At 38.7% G+C, this 21,390-nt stretch overlaps 1 protein-coding gene across 11 annotated transcripts in view; it reads right to left on the reverse strand.

The window, feature by feature from the left end:
• C20H4orf33 (chromosome 20 C4orf33 homolog) overlaps positions 1–21,390 on the reverse strand; it is a 312,784-nt gene that overhangs the window by 270,858 nt on the left and 20,536 nt on the right. For 5 of the 11 annotated variants that reach the window (XM_072788392.1, XM_072788395.1, XM_072788397.1 and 2 more), the window contains one exon: positions 17,611–21,128. In XM_072788392.1, the coding sequence (XP_072644493.1) occupies positions 21,008–21,128 (121 nt within the window). In that variant the 3' untranslated portion in view covers positions 17,611–21,007. Of the gene's footprint in view, positions 1–17,610; positions 21,129–21,390 lie in introns of those variants that run through there. The other 6 variants (XR_012012787.1, XR_012012789.1, XR_012012788.1 and 3 more) reach the window with 2 other exon arrangements.

Consider the following 21,390-nt stretch of genomic DNA (forward strand, 5'->3'; position numbering starts at 1 on the left):
GGCTGGTTGGTTTGGGGGGAGCAGAACTGAAGAAGCACATGGAACAGAACATGCTATTAGCAAGCTAGGTGGAAGGTGTTTTCAATGCACTGATTCCTGCAGGTGTCCATGGGGGGCATGCTCTAAGATTATTAAAGAAATCTTCCCATATACCCCAGGTATTTTTTAAACTGATGCTTTTTTGCTATATCTCAGCCAGGCTGTTCACTGTGTTGTCTCTTTAAGGGTGGGAACTCAGCTTCTCTGACCCCCTCCCCACCATCCTCGCTGGAGCTCACTCTCTCAATCTCTCAAATAAATAAATAAATAAATAAATAAATAAATAAATAAATAAAATCTTTAAAAAGGGGGGATGGCTCAGTTTCCAACTGCCTTCTAGCTCTTCCAGAGTGGAGTCTGCCAAGTTTTAAAGTTCCAAGTGTTAAGCCCCATTGGTTCCAGAAAGTCATGAGGACGGGCTTATCTGGTTTTCAAAGCCAAATGTTATGGGGATTCATCTTCCCAGTGCAGGTTCCCATGTCTGGGGTGAATGGAGTGGGGTCTGCTCCTCTCCCCTTTCTGTGCCCATGGTGTCCCTCCCTCCTATGGACAGTCCTACAGGTCTGTTTGCCTCCCAACTGTGTCTCTCTCTCTTACCCTTTGATGTGGCCTCTTCTCTGCATCAAGCTGTGGAGAGTCTGTCCTGTCAGTCTTGAGGTTGCTGTCTGGGTTATTTACACTAATGTGGATGCTATCTAGTTGTATCTATGGGACAGGTGAGCCCAGGATTGTCCTACTCTACCATCTTCTCTGGAAGTCTAAGACATAATTTTAAAAATCTCATTGGTCATCTTTGGAGATTGCAATAGAATCAATTATTCATGAAACTGCTAAATAAAAGAATCAAGCATTTATCCTGTAAAAACAGTGTTTCTTGGTATCCAAATAGTTGAATTGAGATTTTTTTTTAAAGATTTTATTTATTTATTCATGACAGGCACAGAGAGAGAGAGAGAGAGCCAGAGACACAGGCAGAGGGAGAAGCAGGCTCCATGCAGGGAGACCAACATGGGACTCGATCCCAGGTCTCCAGGATCACACCCCGGGCTGAAGGCAGCGCTAAACTGCTAGACCACCAGGGCTGCCCGGGATCATTTTTTAATAGAAATATTCCAACTAAGAAATATGTACTAATGACAAAATTGGATTATCAACATTTTACAAGCCCTAATGAATTTATGAATTCAGGCAATGGTCATCAATGGCTCTTAATATCACAAAACAGAGGCAACCAGTTGTTTTGCATCTCCTGACAGAAATACACCATCATTGAGATACTCTTACCAAAAATTGAACCTGAATGTAATCAAGCTTCTAGATATAATTCACAGAAAATACAAGAGGCAAATGAAAGCATGGGAATACAATTATCAAAAGCCAGACTGCAGAATCCTCTAAAATATGAGGAAAATATCTAGAATACTAGTAAAAATCAGAGTATTGCACTGGATTTTGTGGCTTGTCATTTTGAGACCTCTAACACCCACAGTATTTCATACGCAAAAAGAGCTGTCTTTGGGTGAAGATGACCTAGAAGATAACAGAGCAAGAAAACCCTATATAAACAGGGTTAGAAACCTGATTTCAAGTGTGATTATCAACCTCTACATCAATCTGCAAAAAATCTGTTATATCCCCTTTTACTGTTTAAGCTGGTTTGAGCTGAACTTACTTTTACTTGGAACCCAAAGGTTCTTAATTTATAGGTTAGAAAAGGAGCTATATGTTATGAAAAGGAACCACTTCTAATGAATAAATTTATAGTTGAGGCTCCATATATGCAAGTGTTTATCTATTACCTATCTATCTATCTATCTATCTATCTATCTATCCATCCATCCATTCATCCATCCACCCATCCATCCAACCATCCATCCATCTATCCATCCACCTAATATCTTGGGTTTTTTTCCAAGTTATAAATAAAATCAAATTGAAGAGTAAAGTAGCAGGCTGTCTTTCCTTCTTTAGTTTTTAAGCTGCACTGGGGGCATATTTAAGTGTAAGGTTCCCCTCCAAATCTTCTCCAGTCATTAATCATTGAAAATATTTCAGATATTGACTAATTACCCAAAAGATAATACTGTGAAAAAACAAAAGTGTTTAAAGCCAGTGTTCTGTAAACACTTTAAATTAATGGATCTTGAACATTTGTGACTAGATTCAAAATAAGAACAAAACTCTTGAAACATATAAACAGTAAATGTGAGGTAGTCTGATATTTTCAATTCTATTTAATTATTTTTGTGTTATATATAATTCACTATAAAGATCCCACAATCTACTTCCTAAGAGGTTTGCAACCTGTAGTTTGAAAAGTTATTGATATCAATTACTTCACTATTTTTGAAAGAAGATGGTCCTCTCAGAAAGGAAAAAAGATACATTGTCACTATTGCAAACAGTAAAATATTAAGGACAGGAAAGCAGACATTCACCATCTTTAGGTTTTCTGTACAAGTAGTCTACAAGATTATTTATAATAAATTACTGCTAAATTACTTCAGTTTCTGACACGTACAAATAAAAGGCTGTAATAGTTATTTTAAGTTACTTGAGGATGTGATTTGGTTGCCAAAGTTTTCAGATCTTCTGAAGCCTGTCTTTTGATCTTTGACAAAAACCAAGTTAGTAAAAGCATTTAGTATAAATGCAGCCTGGGTTTTCTGCCTCTCTAATATTCTCCTACAGTATGATTCATACCCTAATCATGACACATCCTAAGAGATCTGCATTCACATTAGCCACTAGTCTACCACCAAAATATACCTGTTGTAATGACAAATTTTCTGGTGTGACATTGCTGCAATAAATAATACCTTAGAGGGGCCTGTGGAAAAAATGTGTTTCTCTTGGCAAGTAGCTTATTAATAAGAAGTGGCTTGAACATTCATCTTCTCTATGAGTATACCACATAAAGTGATATTTGTACAGACAATTGTCACTTTTCATAGATTAGTAATTTCCAGTTTCCTATATTCCTCACACATGTGTAATCTTAGCTCTAGAGATAACTTTTTACTATTCCTTATATAAAAAAATGATAGTTGGTGTTAATAAATGCTTCTGATAGTCAATTTATAAATTTGCTCTACAAGAGCAAAATTAGGATGATCAGATAATGCCCAGGAATTATGATTTAACAAAAAAATATGCTCTTTATATAAATCTTCAACTAGAAGATTCATTTTGCAGCTATACTCATCTCAAAATGCAAATGCTACTTCTTGGACTTAAGTCCAAAAATCCATTAAGTATAAGTTGACCTAATGAAGTAATTGAGTCAATACCTAGTAAAATCAGCACTTACAAAGTAAAGTTTTTGACTGTGATGAGGACTAAAGGACAAGTTGGGGGTGGGTAAAGAGGACTGGGAGGGACAGAAACTTGAGACAGACTGAAGGAAATGGAGTCCTCTCATGTTTGAAGGCAAGAAGCAGCAACAGAAGTGGGTAAAGAAATTCAATTTAGAAATCAATACTTATTGCCTATGCACTATACAAGTAATATTTTAGTATAGGCATTGCTGAAACGAGAATAAGTTAGTAAGACATGGCTCCTTTCTTCTTTGGTCTACTATCTATTATATATAGAACACGGTGGCTTATGTGACAGGAAAAAAAAATTCTTTGTTGCAGGTTGCTTAAGCCTCCCGAGTTACAATCTGGGGAAAAATTATAACACTTCAATTTCCCAAATATAGGCCCATTTTTCTATTAAAAAACTAACCATTCCTGTGTCTATTTTCCAATGAGAATAAGAAGGTAAAAGACAAAGATGAAGAGCTAAGAGGAGAAAAAGGGTAATGTATGGATGTGTTTCTACTCCCTTTCCTTTCCTCATTAAAACCAATATCAAAAGGGAAAATACTCCAAGATTCTCCCTACACATGAAATTTTGAAATCTATCTTCTAAAATTACTAAATCCAATAAATGCTCATTGAATGCCTACTGTGCTTTGGGATCTATGCACGCAGACATAGGTCCTTCAGAATTAACAGAGACCTACAGATAAATAATTACAATGCAATGTACTTTAGCTTGGGTTCACCCAAAGAGCAGAGACTGAAAAGAAGGGCCATATGCCAGTCATTAATTTTTGAATGCAATTCTAAAGAATCAGAATGGGATCTTGGAAAAATTAAATTAGATAAACCAATATAAGGTTGTGTTTGGGGGCTGATCACTACTGTAGGCAACTGAAACTTAGGCCCACTGAAGACCCCGGAGAAAATGCATGGAATGCATCTCCGAATAGTCTGCCCAAAGGATAGAACAGTATTTATCCACCAATTCTTACCTGCATTTGACAAGAATGTTAACTCCCTCAACTTGCATGTCTGTACATATGTCAGAAGAGCTGAGATTTCCCAAGGTGTTCCATGTAGCTGAGGTGTCAGAAAAGAACCAAGGCAGAAAGCAAGAGATATGTGGTATAACAGAGGTAAGAGCTATCAAAGAGTGTAATAGGTGGGGACTCAAAAAGATGACCATAAAGATGGGCATTGACACACAAAACTATCCAATACAGTCCACTCCTTGCAGCATTCAGAGCCACACATGTTCTGTATTGAGACACATCTATCCCAAAGTTTTCGAGGTAGCAGCTAGCCACTATATAAAGACACAATGCAAACTATGTAGTGAAACAAGCTACTGTCTCCACTTCTGTAACTGATTTTACATCTATAATTGATATATATCTTCTTTCTCTACCGCAAATTCTACCCTTCTCTCATATTTGGCCAAATTCTTCAGCAGGGCCAGGTTGTTTGAGTAATGAGATGATCTAGACCTTCAATTGCCCATTTCAGGTTATCATTTGACATTGAAGCAACAAGAGAGATGCCCCAATGGATCCCCTAAGAAAGATGCACACTATCCTGCCTCCATTAAAGCTGTAATTCCAGCTTTTCATGATAGCCAGGGTCAAAGTCCCTTCTAATACTAAGAATTTGGGCAGCCCCGGTGGCTCAGCGGTTTAGCGCTGCCTTCAGCCTAGGGTGGGATCCTGGAGACCCAGGATCAAGTCACATGTTGGACTCCCTGCATGGAGCCTCCTTCTCCCTCTGCCTGTGTCTCTGCCTCTCTCTCTGTGTGTGTTTCTCATGAATAAATAAATAAAATCTTTAAAAAAATAATACTAAGCATTTATTTGTCTGATGAACTGCTGCCACAAGGAGCCATTATGACTAGGTGATTTTCATAGCTTCAGGTTCAATGGAACATTTATTGGGTCCTACTGTGGAAGCCTTCCCACTTTTCCTTCAATCCAGAAGAGCCCACAGTTGTGTCATTGTAATAGCAGTTGCCAGTTTCCAACTTCAACTTTTTGCATCATTGGTTCAGGGTATATACTAAATCCTGTAGAACAGCATCCCAACCTTACAGGAAGCTGTCCCTGAACTTGTACTTAGCTAAAATTTTAATAAGCCATTTCATCATTGTATTAGGTTGGCTGCTTTCAGGTAATGTAACATATGGTAAGACCTGTAGCTTCTACAGGAATGCACCTATTTTCATTTCTCCTCTATCATAAAATGGGTCACTTGGTCTCAGGTGATAAGACACAGAATCCCACGTTAGGAAATCAGGCATTCTGTAAATTTTTTGGATGGTGGTTCTGTAAGATGTGTTAGGCATAGAAAGCAAATCCAAGTTTAGAGTAGATGCTGATCACAGTACAGACGAATTAATTTTTCTCAAATAGGAGTCTGATACAATCAACTTGCTACCAAGTGGCTGGCAAGTCTCCTCAAGAAATAGTACCATGTTACGGTCTTGGTATTGGTCTGGGCTGCTGGGATTTGGGGCATTAAAGAGTAACAGTCATTAGTTTAACATGGTGAGAAGGAATACATACTATTGGGCCTGTACATAGCCCCTATTCCTGTCAACATGGTTCTTCTGCTCATGGATGCATTATGCAAACTCTTGAGTGGCTGAGGACAGAGGCTGGCTGATACAAACTGGATAAATCACTGTGTCCACCTGGTTGTTAAAGGCTTCCTCCATAGTGTCTCTATTCTGGTAGGAATTAATGTGAAACATAAAGATCCTCATGCCTTGTGCCCATTTCTGTGAATCCATTTACATGCCTCTTTCCCAAACTTCCTTGCCTCCCAACTTAAAATCTTATCCTGGACAACTAGCCAAACCAAGGGTCCTTGTACTTAAAGACATTTCTCCACAACACAAGTGAATGACAAACTAAATTGCTCACATGTCTGCTCACTAGAAGGCCTTCCTTTCACCACCGTCATTTGGGGCCTTTCCTGAATGGATCTATAGTATGGCAACAGTTCACTTTCAGCCAGTACCAATGGATCAAGATAACCCATTAGGCATGCCTTTTCCCCTCCTGTTTTTTTTTTTTTTAATATTTTATTTATTTATTTATGACAGACACAGAGAGAGAGGCAGAGACACAGGCAGAGGGAGAAGCAGGCTCCATGCCAGGAGCCTGACATGGGACTCGATCCCGGGACTCCAGGATCACACCCCTGGCCGAAGGCGGCGCTAAACCACTGGGCTACCGGGGCTGCCCTCCCCTCCTCTTTTATTTGGTTATGGAAATCTTCTCATGAAGCCATGAGTGTAAGATGAGGGAAAGGCATCCACAATAGAAGTAGGTGACATAGGATTCTGAGACATCTATTCATACAACTTATTTGTATCCTCTGGAGGATTCAGTCTGTGAGACTGAATCCTGAACGTAGTACTTCCATCATATGATGTATTGTTGTTGTGCCTTTTTGAACTTATAACTTGGTAGATTTGATAATACTTATCTTATGAGAGACAGCTCTGGTCAGTCACTTGTATGTTCCATGGCCAGGTACTCAACCTTTACTAGAAGCCAGGAATATGGCAGGAACTTCTTTTCAAATATTCTTAGCTACAGAAGACATGGCCTTGCTCCAGGAACCTAAAGAGGCCGTGCTATGTCTCTTCTATTGGGGCTTTCCAGAGACTATCTCATAACCTTACTCACCACAGAAACCTTTAGCATCATCAGATCTACTGGGTGACAGGGCCAATTGCACGAAGGCCAAAACTGCTACAATACCCTCTCTTGGTCCTGGGAATGACCTCAGGGTGGGGAGTGGACCACTGAACCATCTTATTACAAGATATTCTTAGCCTTTGATCAGCAGGTCTCCATGTGTCCCATTCTAATAGAGGACCATAATGGTGATTCAGATTCCTTAGCCTCTGTGTCAACTCAGACACTAAATGTACTATATTCATCAATCCCAAACATCTTAGTAGACACCTTTCTTCACACTAGAAATATTCTGGCTCAATGTCCACATATCCCCCTGGGGAACAATTAGGAAAATATTTATCATATATTCTTAGGGTAACATTTTTCATTATTTTATCGAGGGGACCCAGCCTTTTTTTCAGTTAATTGGTTCTGGTTTTGAAAACTGGATTAGCTGTATAAAAAGGGTGAAAAACCAGGCAGCCCAGGTGGCTCAGTGGTTTAGTGCCTGCCTTCGGCCCAGGGCCTGATCCTGGATACCTGGGATCAAGTCCCATGTTGGGCTCCCTACATGGAGCCTGCTTCTCCCTCTGTCTCTGTCTCTGTCTCTCTCTCCCTCTCTCTGTGTCTCTCATGAATAAATAAAATCTTTAAAAAAAAAAAGGGGGATGAAAAAAACAAAATAATCTATTCCAAGAGCTGAAAATAGCCTACTGCTCACCAGTTTTCTTTTTTTTTTTTTTTTTTTTTTTAATTTATTTTTTTATTGGTGTTCAATTTACTAACATACAGAATAACACCCAGTGCCCGTCACCCATTCACTCCCACCCCCCGCCCTCCTCCCCTTCTACCACCCCTAGTTCGTTTCCCAGAGTTAGCAGTCTTTATGTTCTGTCTCCCTTTCTGATATTTCCCACACATTTCTTCTCCCTTCCCTTATTTTCCCTTTCACTATTATTTATATTCCCCAAATGAATGAGAACATATAATGTTTGTCCTTCTCTGACTGACTTACTTCACTCAGCATAATACCCTCCAGTTCCATCCACGTTGAAGCAAATGGTGGGTATTTGTCATTTCTAATAGCTGAGTAATATTCCATTGTATACATAAACCACATCTTCTTTATCCATTCATCTTTCGTTGGACACCGAGGCTCCTTCCACAGTTTGGCTATCGTGGCCATTGCTGCTAGAAACATCGGGGTGCAGGTGTCCCGGCGTTTCATTGCATTTGTATCTTTGGGGTAAATCCCCAACAGTGCAATTGCTGGGTCGTAGGGCAGGTATATTTTTAACTGTTTGAGGAACCTCCACACAGTTTTCCAGAGTGGCTGCACCAGTTCACATTCCCACCAACAGTGTAAGAGGGTTCCCTTTTCTCCGCATCCTCTCCAACATTTGTTGTTTCCTGCCTTGTTAATTTTCCCCATTCTCACTGGTGTGAGGTGGTATCTCATTGTAGTTTTCATTTGTATTTCCCTGATGGCAAGTGATGCAGAGCATTTTCTCATATGCATGTTGGCCATGTCTATGTCTTCCTCTGTGAGATTTCTGTTCATGTCTTTTGCCCATTTCATGATTGGATTGTTTGTTTCTTTGGTGTTGAGTTTAATAAGTTCTTTATAGATCTTGGAAACTAGCCCTTTATCTGATATGTCATTTGCAAATATCTTCTCCCATTCTGTAGGTTGTCTTTGAGTTTTGTTGACTGTATCCTTTGCTGTGCAAAAGCTTCTTATCTTGATGAAGTCCCAATAGTTCATTTTTGCTTTTGTTTCTTTTGCCTTCGTGGATGTATCTTGCAAGAAGTTACTATGGCCGAGTTCAAAAAGGGTGTTGCCTGTGTTCTTCTCTAGGATTTTGATGGAATCTTGTCTCACATTTAGATCTTTCATCCATTTTGAGTTTATCTTTGTGTATGGTGCAAGAGAGTGGTCTAGTTTCATTCTTCTGCATGTGGATGTCCAATTTTCCCAGCACCATTTATTGAAGAGACTGTCTTTCTTCCAATGGATAGTCTTTCCTCCTTTATCGAATATTAGTTGCCCATAAAGTTCAGGGTCCACTTCTGGATTCTCTATTCTGTTCCACTGATCTATGTGTCTGTTTTTGTGCCAGTACCACACTGTCTTGATGACCACAGCTTTGTAGTACAACCTGAAATCTGGCATTGTGATGCCCCCAGATATGGTTTTCTTTTTTAAAATTCCCCTGGCTATTCGGGGTCTTTTCTGATTCCACACAAATCTTAAAATAATTTGTTCTAACTCTCTGAAGAAAGTCCATGGTATTTTGATAGGGATTGCATTAAACGTGTATATTGCCCTGGGTAACATTGACATTTTCACAATATTAATTCTGCCAATCCATGAGCATGGAATATTTTTCCATCTCTTTGTGTCTTCCTCAATTTCTTTCAGAAGTGTTCTATAGTTTTGAGGGTATAGATCCTTTACATCTTTGGTGAGGTTTATTCCTAGGTATCTTATGCTTTTGGGTGCAATTGTAAATGGGATTGACTCCTTAATTTCTCTTTCTTCAGTCTCATTGTTAGTGTATAGAAATGCCACTGACTTCTGGGCATTGATTTTGTATCCTGCCACGCTACCGAATTGCTGTATGAGTTCTAGCAATCTTGGGGTGGAGACTTTTGGGTTTTCTATGTACAGTATCATGTCATCGGCGAAGAGGGAGAGTTTGACTTCTTCTTTGCCAATTTGAATGCCTTTAATGTCTTTTTGTTGTCTGATTGCTGAGGCTAGGACTTCCAGTACTATGTTGAATAGCAGTGGTGAGAGTGGACATCCCTGTCTTGTTCCTGATCTTAGGGGAAAGGCTCCCAGTGTTTCCCCATTGAGAATGATATTTGCTGTGGGCTTTTCGTAGATGGCTTTTAAGATGTCGAGGAATGTTCCCTCTATCCCTACACTCTGAAGAGTTTTGATCAGGAATGGATGCTGTATTTTGTCAAATGCTTTCTCTGCATCCAATGAGAGGATCATATGGTTCTTGGTTTTTCTCTTGCTGATATGATGAATCACATTGATTGTTTTACGGGTGTTGAACCAGCCTTGTGTCCCAGGGATAAATCCTACTTGGTCATGGTGAATAATTTTCTTAATGTACTGTTGGATCCTATTGGCCAGTATCTTGTTGAGAATTTTTGCATCCATGTTCATCAGGGATATTGGTCTGTAATTCTCCTTTTTGGCGGGGTCTTTGTCTGGCTTTGGAATTAAGGTGATGCTGGCTTCATAGAACGAATTTGGAAGTACTCCATCTCTTTCTATCTTTCCAAACAGCTTTAGGAGAATAGGTATGATTTCTTCTTTAAACGTTTGATAAAATTCTCCTGGGAAGCCATCTGGCCCTGGACTCTTGTGTCTTGGGAGGTTTTTGATGACTGCTTCAATTTCCTCCCTGGTTATTGGCCTGTTCAGGTTTTCTATTTCTTCCTGTTCCAGTTTTGGTAGTTTGTGGCTTTCCAGGAATGCGTCCATTTCTTCTAGATTGCTTAATTTATTGGCGTATAGCTGTTCATAATATGTTTTTAAAATCGTTTGTATTTCCTTGGTGTTGGTAGTGATCTCTCCTTTCTCATTCATGATTTTATTAATTTGAGTCTTCTCTCTCTTCTTTTTAATAAGGCTGGCTAATGGTTTATCTATCTTATTAATTCTTTCAAAGAACCAACTCCTGGTTCTGTTGATCTGTTCCACAGTTCTTCTGGTCTCGATTTCGTTGAGTTCTGCTCGAATCTTTATTAACTCCCTTCTTCTCTTGGGTGTAGGATCTATTTGCTGTTTTTTCTCTAGCTCCTTTATGTGTAAGGTTAGCTTTTGTATTTGAGTTCTTTCCAGTTTTTGAATGGATGCTTGTATTGCGATGTATTTCCCCCTTAGGACTGCTTTTGCTGCATCCCAAAGATTTTGAACGGTTGTATCTTCATTCTCATTAGTTTCCATGAATCTTTTTAATTCTTCCTTAATTTCCTGGTTGACCCTTTTATCTTTTAGCAGGATGGTCCTTAACCTCCATGTGTTTGAGGTCCTTCCAAACTTCTTGTTGTGATTTAGTTCTAATTTCAAGGCATTATGGTCCGAGAATATGCAGGGGACAATCCCAATCTTTTGGTATCGGTTCAGACCCGATTTGTGACCCAATATGTGGTCTATTCTGGAGAAAGTTCCATGTGCGCTTGAGAAGAATGTGTATTCGGTTGAGTTTGGATGTAAAGTTCTGTAGATATCTGTGAAATCCATCTGGTCCAGTGTATCATTTAAAGCTCTCGTTTCTTTGGAGATGTTTTGCTTAGAAGACCTATCGAGTATAGAAAGAGCTAGATTGAAGTCACCAAGTATAAGTGTATTATTATCTAAGTATTTCTTCACTTTGGTTAATAATTGATTTATATATTTGGCAGCTCCCACATTCGGAGCATATATATTGAGGATTGTTAAGTCCTCTTGTTGAATAGATCCTTTAAGTATGATATAGTGTCCCTCTTCATCTCTCACTACAGTCTTTGGGGTAAATTTTAGTTTATCTGATATAAGGATGGCTACCCCTGCTTTCTTTTGAGGACCATTCGAATGGTAAATGGTTCTCCAACCTTTTATTTTCAGGCTGTAGGTGTCCTTCTGTCTAAAATGAGTCTCTTGTAGACAGCAAATAGATGGGTCCTGCTTTTTTATCCAGTCTGAAACCCTGCGCCTTTTGATGGGGTCATTAAGCCCGTTCACATTCAGAGTTACTATTGAGAGATATGAGTTTAGTGTCATCATGATATCTATTCAGTCTTTGTTTTTGTGGACTGTTCCACTGAACTTCTTCTTAAAGGGGAATTTTAAGAGTCCCCCTTAAAATTTCTTGCAGAGCTGGTTTGGAGGTCACATATTCTTTTAGTTGCTGCCTGTCTTGGAAGCTCTTTATCTCTCCTTCCATTTTGAATGAGAGCCTTGCTGGATAAAGTATTCTTGGTTGCATGTTCTTCTCCTTTAGGACCCTGAATATATCCTGCCAGCCCTTTCTGGCCTGCCAGGTCTCTGTGGAGAGGTCTGCTGTTACCCTAATACTCCTCCCCATAAAAGTCAGGGATTTCTTGTCTCTTGCTGCTTTAAGGATCTTCTCCTTATCTTTGGAATTTGCAAGCTTCACAATTAAATGTCGAGGTGTTGAACGGTTTTTATTGATTTTAGGGGGGGATCTCTCTATTTCCTGGATCTGAATGCCTGTTTCCCTTCCCAGATTAGGAAAGTTTTCAGCTAGAATTTGTTCAAATACATATTCTGGCCCTCTGTCCCTTTCGGCGCCCTCGGGAACCCCAATTAAACGTAGGTTTTTCTTCCTCAGGCTGTCGTTTATTTCCCTTAATCTATCTTCATGGTCTTTTAATTGTTTGTCTCTTTTTTCCTCAGTTTCCCTCTTTGCTATCAACTTGTCTTCTATGTCACTCACTCGTTCTTCCACCTCGTTAACCCTCGTCGTTAGGACTTCTAGTTTGGATTGCATCTCATTCAATTGATTTTTAATTTCTGCCTGATTAGCTCTAAATTCTGCAGTCATGAAGTCTCTTGAGTCCTTTATACTTTTTTCTAGAGCCACCAGTAGCTGTATAATAGTGCTTCTGAATTGGCTTTCTGACATTGAATTGTAATCCAGATTTTGTAACTCTGTGGGAGAGAGGACTGTTTCTGATTCTTTCTTTTGAGGTGAGGTTTTCCTTCTAGTCATTTTGCTCAGTGCAGAGTGCTCACCAGTTTTCAATTTTTTTTTTTTCTGGTGTGTAAATTGGCTAGCCACCCATATCACTCTTAGGTACACCTTGGACTATCAGCTAAAGTCACAGATATCTGATGTTAATGCACTCTGACGGTCACTCCTGCTTTGCTGCTCATTAGAGTAATTACAGTCACAGAGCTTCTGTTAATTAGTGTCTCCACAGGAATCTAATATTCTGGAAATGTATCTTATCCATCAACACTGGACATCCCAGTTCTATGGCAACACTGCCCTACTCAGTTCTGGGATACAAAAGCTATCTATACGTCAGGTCACAACTGAGTTTCTAAGAATGACAGTTGTGACCCAGCAGTTTCCTCTGTTCTATTCTCCTCGAGGTAAACACATTCAGATGGTGGGTTTTCTGGTCTCATGTAACATTCTATATTTATGGTCTAACATCAAAACGTTATAATCTAAGTCTCTGATCTTTCCTCAATGACTCCACCAAAGCAATTTTAGCACTTCTGCTTCATTTACTATAAGCCACCATTTTATCCAATTGCAAAAATTAACTGGGCAGCATATTAAAGCAAGTTTTAGGTGTCCTTGTCAAGATGTTAAGCCCCAAGTTTAACATCCCATGTCAATAAACTTTTCCCCTTTCCAGCCCCAGATACTGACTTTTCTAGATACACTCCAACATGTGCTCCCCTTGTTCCAGGTCCTATCCTTTCAGTGTGCACAATACTTCTCACCACATGTACTTATTACTTCCACTACCCTTTGGGAAGTGCTGCAATCTGATTCTCATTTTAAGTCTGATGAGGAGATGGCACAATTTTGAGAACAAGTATTATTTATGAGGCACCCACTTCAGGTTTTGGGGGTAAGTGTCACGGCAAGTTGAGGATGATTGCCTCCAACAAGGGTAAGGGGGCTGCTTCTACCAGTCCAGAGAGTGAAGGAAAATCTGGAGTTCAAGATATGCTAGAACAGGCTCATCCACACACATGTCCCCATCCCAGGTCTCAGAATCTCACTCTTTCCATAATAGACCCCTCATTTCAAATAGGAGACCTGTCAAGGCTCAGTATTCAGTAGTGTAGTTATACTTACCATTAAACCCTGAGTTTGAATTTCCATACTGTTTGTGCTTCAGCTACTACATGTAAATAGGGCTTTTCAAATACTGAGGTGCATTTTTCTGATGTTCATAGTGTACCTTGAATTTGTAGTTGCCTATTTTGTTCTCATATCTCCTAAAGACTTTTCAAAAAGCAGTCAACTCCACAACTCCACCTTCAACAGTCTTCAGAATTACAAAAAAAAAAAAAAGGAAGTTGTATCAGTCCTACTAGAGCAATTGTTGCCTAGGTGGGGACAGAGATTCCTGTTGTTTCCTATTCCACCACCTAGAACCCTCTCCAAATTCCAAATTGTAATTTTTTTTAAATTTTTATTTATTTATGATAGTCACAGAGAGAGAGAGAGAGGCAGAGACACAGGCAGAGGGAGAAGCAGGCTCCATGCACCGGGAGCCCGACATGGGATTCGATCCCGGGTCTCCAGGATCGCGCCCTGGGCCCAAGGCAGGCGCCAAACCGCTACGCCACCCAGGGATCCCTGTAATTTTTTATTAATGTAGAAATACCAAATAAAATTTTTTCAGGGCAGCCCAGGTGGCTCAGCAGTTTAGCGCCGCCTTCAGCCCAGGGCATGATCCTGGGGTCTGGGATCGAGTACAACGTCGGGTTTCCTGCATGGAGCCTGCTTCTCCCTCTGCCTGTCTCTGCCTCTCTCTCTCTTTCTCTCTCTGTCTCTCATGAATAGTGAAATCTTAAAAAAAATTTTTTTCAACGTCAGAATTATTTTAAAAAGAAAAGAAGCCGAGATGCCTGGGCGGCTCAGTGGTTGAGCATCTGCCTTCAGCTCAGGGCGTGATCCCAGAGTCCTGGTTTGAGTCTCACATCGGGCTCCCTCCAAGAAGCCTGCTCCCTCTGCCTATGTCTCTGCCTCTCTCTGTGTGTCTCTCATGAATAAATAAAATCTTTTAAAAAAAAATAGAAAAGAAGCGGTCAACTTCACAATCCTTGTTATTACCACTATCTCCATGCCCAATGCTACTCTCACTTATATTGATGTTTGACCTTTCATCAGCTCCTCAAGCTAGTCTACCACTGAAGAAAGCCTTAATAACTGTGATATTACACCATGTTCATCACACCACCACCACCAGTGGGGTCTCTATCACTAAATTGCCCCAAGAATGATAACAGTCCTGAGTCCCATCCTGATAAGATATTTTCTAGGGCCACTTCAGCTAACACTGGACATAGCCTGGGTTCCCCATAAAACAGAACTGGAACAAGAGCTTGCACATAGGTTGATTTTGATAAAGGAGTAGGGAAGTAGGAAGTAGGAAGAGTCAAACAGGAAATGAGGAAAAGGCCATATCGTGTGCTATGAGTTGGCTGCTGCTGCTATCAGTTAGCAACTGGTACAAGCCCCTTTAGTAAACCTCTGAAGAGCCACATGGAAGGTCCCTTAGGTGTATTTGTATTTAACCACTGCCTCTCATCCTCCTTGTTCAAGAATTGCCCCATGGGGTTTAGCTCCCTATCCAAGGATAGCTCCCTATTCCTATCCAAGGATAGTTGATGTGTGAGAATGCTTAAGGGGGTTCCTGCCTGTGTTCCACACAGCTGAGGCAGCAGCAAAGCCCTGGTGCAGGAAGGAAGGAGTACACAGTGCAGCTAAGGCAAGTTGCTGTGAGTTCACAGAATACAACTGGTTGTATAACTGGAGTAAAAAATGTTAGGCTTAGAAGATGAGAAGAGCCTAATACACAGTAGGATAAGTGCTCTAATAAAGCAATATTCAAATAATATGGAAACTTAAATGGGAAAGAGAAGATCCTTGGGCTTTGCAGCATGACTGGAAGAGCTGAGGGCTTACTGTTATTGCTTCCCCATTTGTATCCTTTTTCTTTTTAAATATCAGATTAAATTCTATTCATTATCTTCTGCCCCCAAAGCCTAATGTCTTAAAAAGGAGGAAAAGAACTTAAATATTTTTGTGGCAATTTTTTTTCACATCAAAACGTAGTAGTTGGTGGCTAAAAACACAAAGTGTTTAGTAGCCCTTCCTGCCACCTTATCTGTGAGGGATATGTCCCAGATCCCCAGTGAATGCCTAAAACCATGGTTAGTACTAAACCCTATATATACTCTACATACATGCCTGTGCTAAAGTTTAATTTATAAATTAGGTACAGTGAGAGATCAATAACAAAACCACAAATTTCTTTTTTCACAATTTCACAGATTTGTCACTATAAATCTCAGCAGCCTCAAAATGTTTTTTTTTTCTTTCCCTATTTAAAGAACTTTCAACTCTTCACTTCAAAGAAGCACTTTCCAGCTTTTCGTTGGCGTCTCTGAATTGCCAGTATTATCACCCTTGAGTTTGGGGACCACTATTAAGTAAAATAAGGGTTCTCTGAACACAAGCACTGCCATACTGTGACAGCTGATCTGATAAACCAGATGGCTAAGTGACTAATGGGCGGGTAGTGCATATATAGTGTGGATACACTGTACAAAGAGATGATTTAGGTCCCAGACAGGACATTGTGAGATTTCATCAGGATACTCAAAAAGGCATGCAATTTAAAACTAATGAATCGTTTCTTTCTGGAATTTTCCATTTAATATTTTTGGACCATAGTTGACTGTAGATAACTGAAACCACTGAAAGAAAAACTACAGGTGTGGGGTAGGGAGAACTACTGTATTTCCCCTTGAACTGTGACTTACACTTTACTGGAGCTGTGAAAAAGCATGAGAAAACACTTGAATAAATGCATACACTGTGTAATCTATTTAGGTGGTGAGGAGAGAATCTGCATCATACTGTAGTAAACAATTCAGAACACGGAAAGGAAATGCATTTATACATATAAATGTATACATATTTATCCATAAACAAAGGAATGATTATTCTTTTGTGGTCCTGAAGTTGAAAAACAAATTCAAAACAGTGATTACAAATGCCACTCTCAAATACTAACTTTCTATTGAATGTACTGTTTGTGTGCTACTAATGGACAAATTTTCCAAAATTCTGTGGTTGAACTGCAGGTTCCTTTCAAAAGAAAAGGATTATATAAGATGCTTTTGCTTGCTTAGTATCAGAAGAAGAAAAATATTTATTTAGATGAAAACAAGTAAAGAGATGTTTTAAACACACCTAAACAGATAAAAACAGGATACCTATCGGGTATTAGAAAGTTCACAAACCAACCACAACATTCAAATTCAATATTTTATATGGTTAGATCTAAAGTATTTTGTGCTTTACTTTTCCCATTATAAACAGTTATGCTTTATAGCTGAGCCTGTGATTAAGAATGATTGATTCACTTCTCAAATCAGGACACACTAAATACATCTTTTTTTGGATAGTTTTTTATGCATTTATAAAATTGCTTCAGGTAGTTTATAAGTCACTATGGATCTTTTTTTTTATTTTTAAGATTTTATTTATTTATTCATGAGAGACACACAGTGAGAGGCAGAAACAGAGGCAGAGGGAGAAGCAGACTCCATGCAGGGAGCCCGATGTGGGACTCAATCCCAGGGCTCCAGGATCACACCCTAAGCCGAAGGCAGAGGCTCAACCACTGAGTCATCCAGGCATCCCACCACAGATCATTTTAAATAAGGCTTTCCTATCCAAAACTGGCATATTGTTGCCACATTAAATTAGTTACTACTGTCCGTTTTCAAGTTATTTTCTGAATTTATGTAGGATGCCTAACAATGGCATCATACTATGTAGTTATGAAGACACTTATGGTCTTTTGTAAAAATCAATATTTATTTTATACCAGTTCTCTTTTCAGACAGAAGACGGAATAAATGAAAAGAATTAGTTACTAAGTCACATTTAACTAGCACAGGGATTGTTCAATGCCACAATATACAGAAGTTAACTCCATTTAATTTACAGCTTATTTCATAACAATATTTTATTAAGATATACTTCACATGTAGTAAAATCATAAATCTTAAACATACAGCTTGGGGGATGTTGACAAATGTATGCAACTACATAACTGTCAGCCACATCAAGATACAAAACATTTCAATTACCCACTCCCTCAAATACCCTCATGTCCCTTTTCCAGACAATTGGAATCCTCTGCCCTCACCCAGAGCAATCACTGTTCTGAGATGCATCACAACAGCCTGGTTTGGCCTATAATTGGCCTTCATATAAATAGTTATACAGAATGTTGTATCTGGCTTATTTTGTTCAATGTAATGCTTTTGAGATTCATGTAGGCTCATGCATGTACCAGTAGTCCATTCGTTTTCATAAGTAGTATTCCACTGTCTGAGTATATTGCAGCTTGTCTATCATGTGGATAGAAACTCGATTGTTTATAGTTTTGTGTTATGAATAAAACTGCTATAAATACTCATTTGAGTATATACTCTCTTGAGTATATACCTAAGAATGAAACTGCTGAAACACAGAGTAGGTGTGTATTTAACTTTAGAAACTTCCACTTTTCCAAAGTTCGTGTACCATATACTCCATTCCTATCCATTGTGTATGAAAGTTCTAGGTACTCCACATTCCCATTATTGCTGGACATTATTCCCATTATTGTCAGTCTTTTTCAGCTTTAACCAATTTAACCGATGTGTATATTTCGTAATTTTAGTCATTTAGTGGTATCTTGTTATGGTTTTAATGTGCATTTCCTTGATGATAAGTGATGTTAACTTTATATATTTACTTTTGTATATTTTTTTTCTGTGAAGTTTCTTTAACTGGCTTCTTTTATTACTGATTTACAGGAGTTCTTCATATATTCTGGGTAAGAATCCTTTGTCAGATATGGGTACTTTGAATATTTTATTCCAATCTGTGGCTTGCTTCTTCACTTAATGGAAGTTTTTGATGAACAAAAAGTTTTTATTTTGATGAAGTCCAATTTCTCTTTTTCTTTTAAATTATTGCTTTTCATGTCCTATCTGAAAAAAAAAATATTTCTCTAACCTGGATTACAAAGATTCTCTCCTAGATTTGTTTTCATTTCACCAGTTACATTTAATTTTTCTGTAGACTTTTAAGTAGGAGAGAAGGTTTTGATTTTGTTTTCATGTTTTTTATAGTTATTTCAATACCATTTGTTGAAAAGATTATCCTTTTCCTTTTTAAATACATTGGCACCTTTGTAAAAAAAAAATCAGCTGATTGCACATTGTTCTTTCTAGTTTCTCCATCCTGTTACATTGATGTATTTGTTTAAACCTATGCCAAGGGCACACTGCCTTCATTATTGAATCTTAATAGTATGTTCTAAAGTCAGATTGTATAAGTCCTCCAACTTTGTTCTTTTTCAAAATTGTTTTGGCTATTTTGAGGTCCTTTATATTTCTTTTTTTGTCTTTTTTAAAGACTTTATTTACTTATTCATGAGAGACACAGAGGGAGAGAGGGAGAGAGAGAGAGAGAGAGAGAGAGAGGCAGAGACACAGTCAGAGGGAGAAGCAGGCTCCCGGCAAGGAGCCCAGTGTGGGACTCGATCCCGGATCCTGGGACCACACTTTGAGCCAAATGCAGACGCTCAACTGCTGAACCACTCAGGCACCCCGGTCCGTTGTATTTCTATATAAAATTTGAGTCAGTTTGTCAATTTATACTCCCTCTGGGATTTTTAACTGGGATTGTAGTGAACCTATAGATTAATTTAGAAAAACAAATTAGGTGGCTTATTTTCTCCTATATAAAGAAATCTATAGGTAGGTAGTCCAGATATGATACATTACTCTATTGCACTGTTTAGAACCCAGGCTCCTTTGTCTTGTTGCTCAGCTGACTATTCATTGACTGTCTCCTCATTGATACAATACAGCTAGTGTGTTACCTCAGGTTTCAATTATGCAATTCAGGAGAAAAAGACAAAAGGTAAAAGGTATGTGGCAGCTGAATCTTTCACCGTTAAAACATCTTTTCTTAATGATCTACTGGACAATGTATACATACATCTCATTAGTCTGAACCGTTTTATCATGTCATTTTTAACTGCAAAGAAATCTGGAAAAATGTTTTTAAGTAGTGCCCCTAAAAATTCAAGTTCTGTTAATAGAAAAGAAGAGGATAAAATATATTGTCAAACAGACAGACAACTAGGTACTCTGTACAAGTAATAAAAGTCCTTAAGGGCAGCCCTGGTGGCACAGCGGTTTAGCGCCGCCTGCAGCCCAGGGCGTGATCTGGAGACCCTGGATCGAGTCCCATGTCAGGCTCTCTGCATGGAGCCTGCTTGTGTCTCTGCCTCTCTCTCTCTCTCTCCCTGCATCTCTATGAATAAATAAATAAAATCTTTAAAAATAATAATAATAAAATAAAAGTCCTTAAAAAAATTCTTCTCTAAGACTGCTAATCTCTTAGTTAAGAAAGCTAGTGAAGGACCAGGTTTGGTGGAGAAGTTCATAGATGATCTACTAGATGGCTTCAAACTCTGAACTATATGACAATTCAAAATTTGAAAAGCTCTAGATAAGGAGTATTTGATGTTTACAAAATAAAATGAAGACATTTTGGCATCTGGTTTAACAGCATTAAGAAAATGTCACTTGTTTGTAAATGAAAGTAGAATCTGTTGCCCCAATTCAAGACCATTTCATTTCCTTCCACACACTAAAAATAGTCACAAGACAGGGAAAACAGATGGTTAAATACATATGTAACTTATGATGCCTTAACGGATGAGGATCTCCTGTCAACTGGAATAGGTCATTGTTTTCAACCCATTTCAACAATGCACAGAAGATTCTAAGTAAAGAATTACTGTACATTACACGGAATTCAAAAAAATGCACAAATAACATATTCTAGTCTCAGGCTGGCTGAAGTTTAGGGAAGTGGAAAGAAATAATGATGTTGGTTGACAGAATCAGGGATATCTGGGGTGATGGTGATGCAAGGCAGATAGAACTGATTGACGTGATGACTCCTAGACTAAATGACTCTGAGAAACATTTTAACTTTCTAGATAAAGTCATCTACAAACTTCCTATTCTCTTGCTAACTCATATACAACTTGCCAGAGATACTATATTTTCACTGAACTCCATGAAAACAGTTCTTGAAATGTGCTGGCGGTATCGTGATTAAAAAAGATTATACTTATTATTGGTTTACCTTAAAAGATACAGAGGAGAAATGACTGATATGGTCATCTACTATACTCCTGTACATCAGGTTTCTCTGTTAGCCACAGCTCTGATTCTGGTTGTTTCCATTCTTCTCCAAGCAGTGTGTTAAAACCGAAAGGCTTGAAATATTCCAGACGATGGCTAAACACAAAGAAAAAGAAGGTGGGAATTGAAATGAATTATGCATTTGTGAAATAGTTGTCCTGAAGGGCTATTCATTTTGTCACATTTGTGACAGAACAACATTCTATTTTAAAAATACCAAAGGTAAGATGTATTCTATATGTACAACTTTTTTATTCTTGCTATCAAACACTCAGCTCTGAAATTCACCCACATCTTAAAACACTCTTAATTCTACAAAAGCTCCCTCACACCTGAGAGAAGAAATAAAAATCAACAC

This window comes from Canis lupus, chromosome 20 (genome assembly GCF_048164855.1).
Source record: "Canis lupus baileyi chromosome 20, mCanLup2.hap1, whole genome shotgun sequence".
NCBI classification, from domain to species: Eukaryota; Metazoa; Chordata; class Mammalia; order Carnivora; family Canidae; genus Canis; species Canis lupus.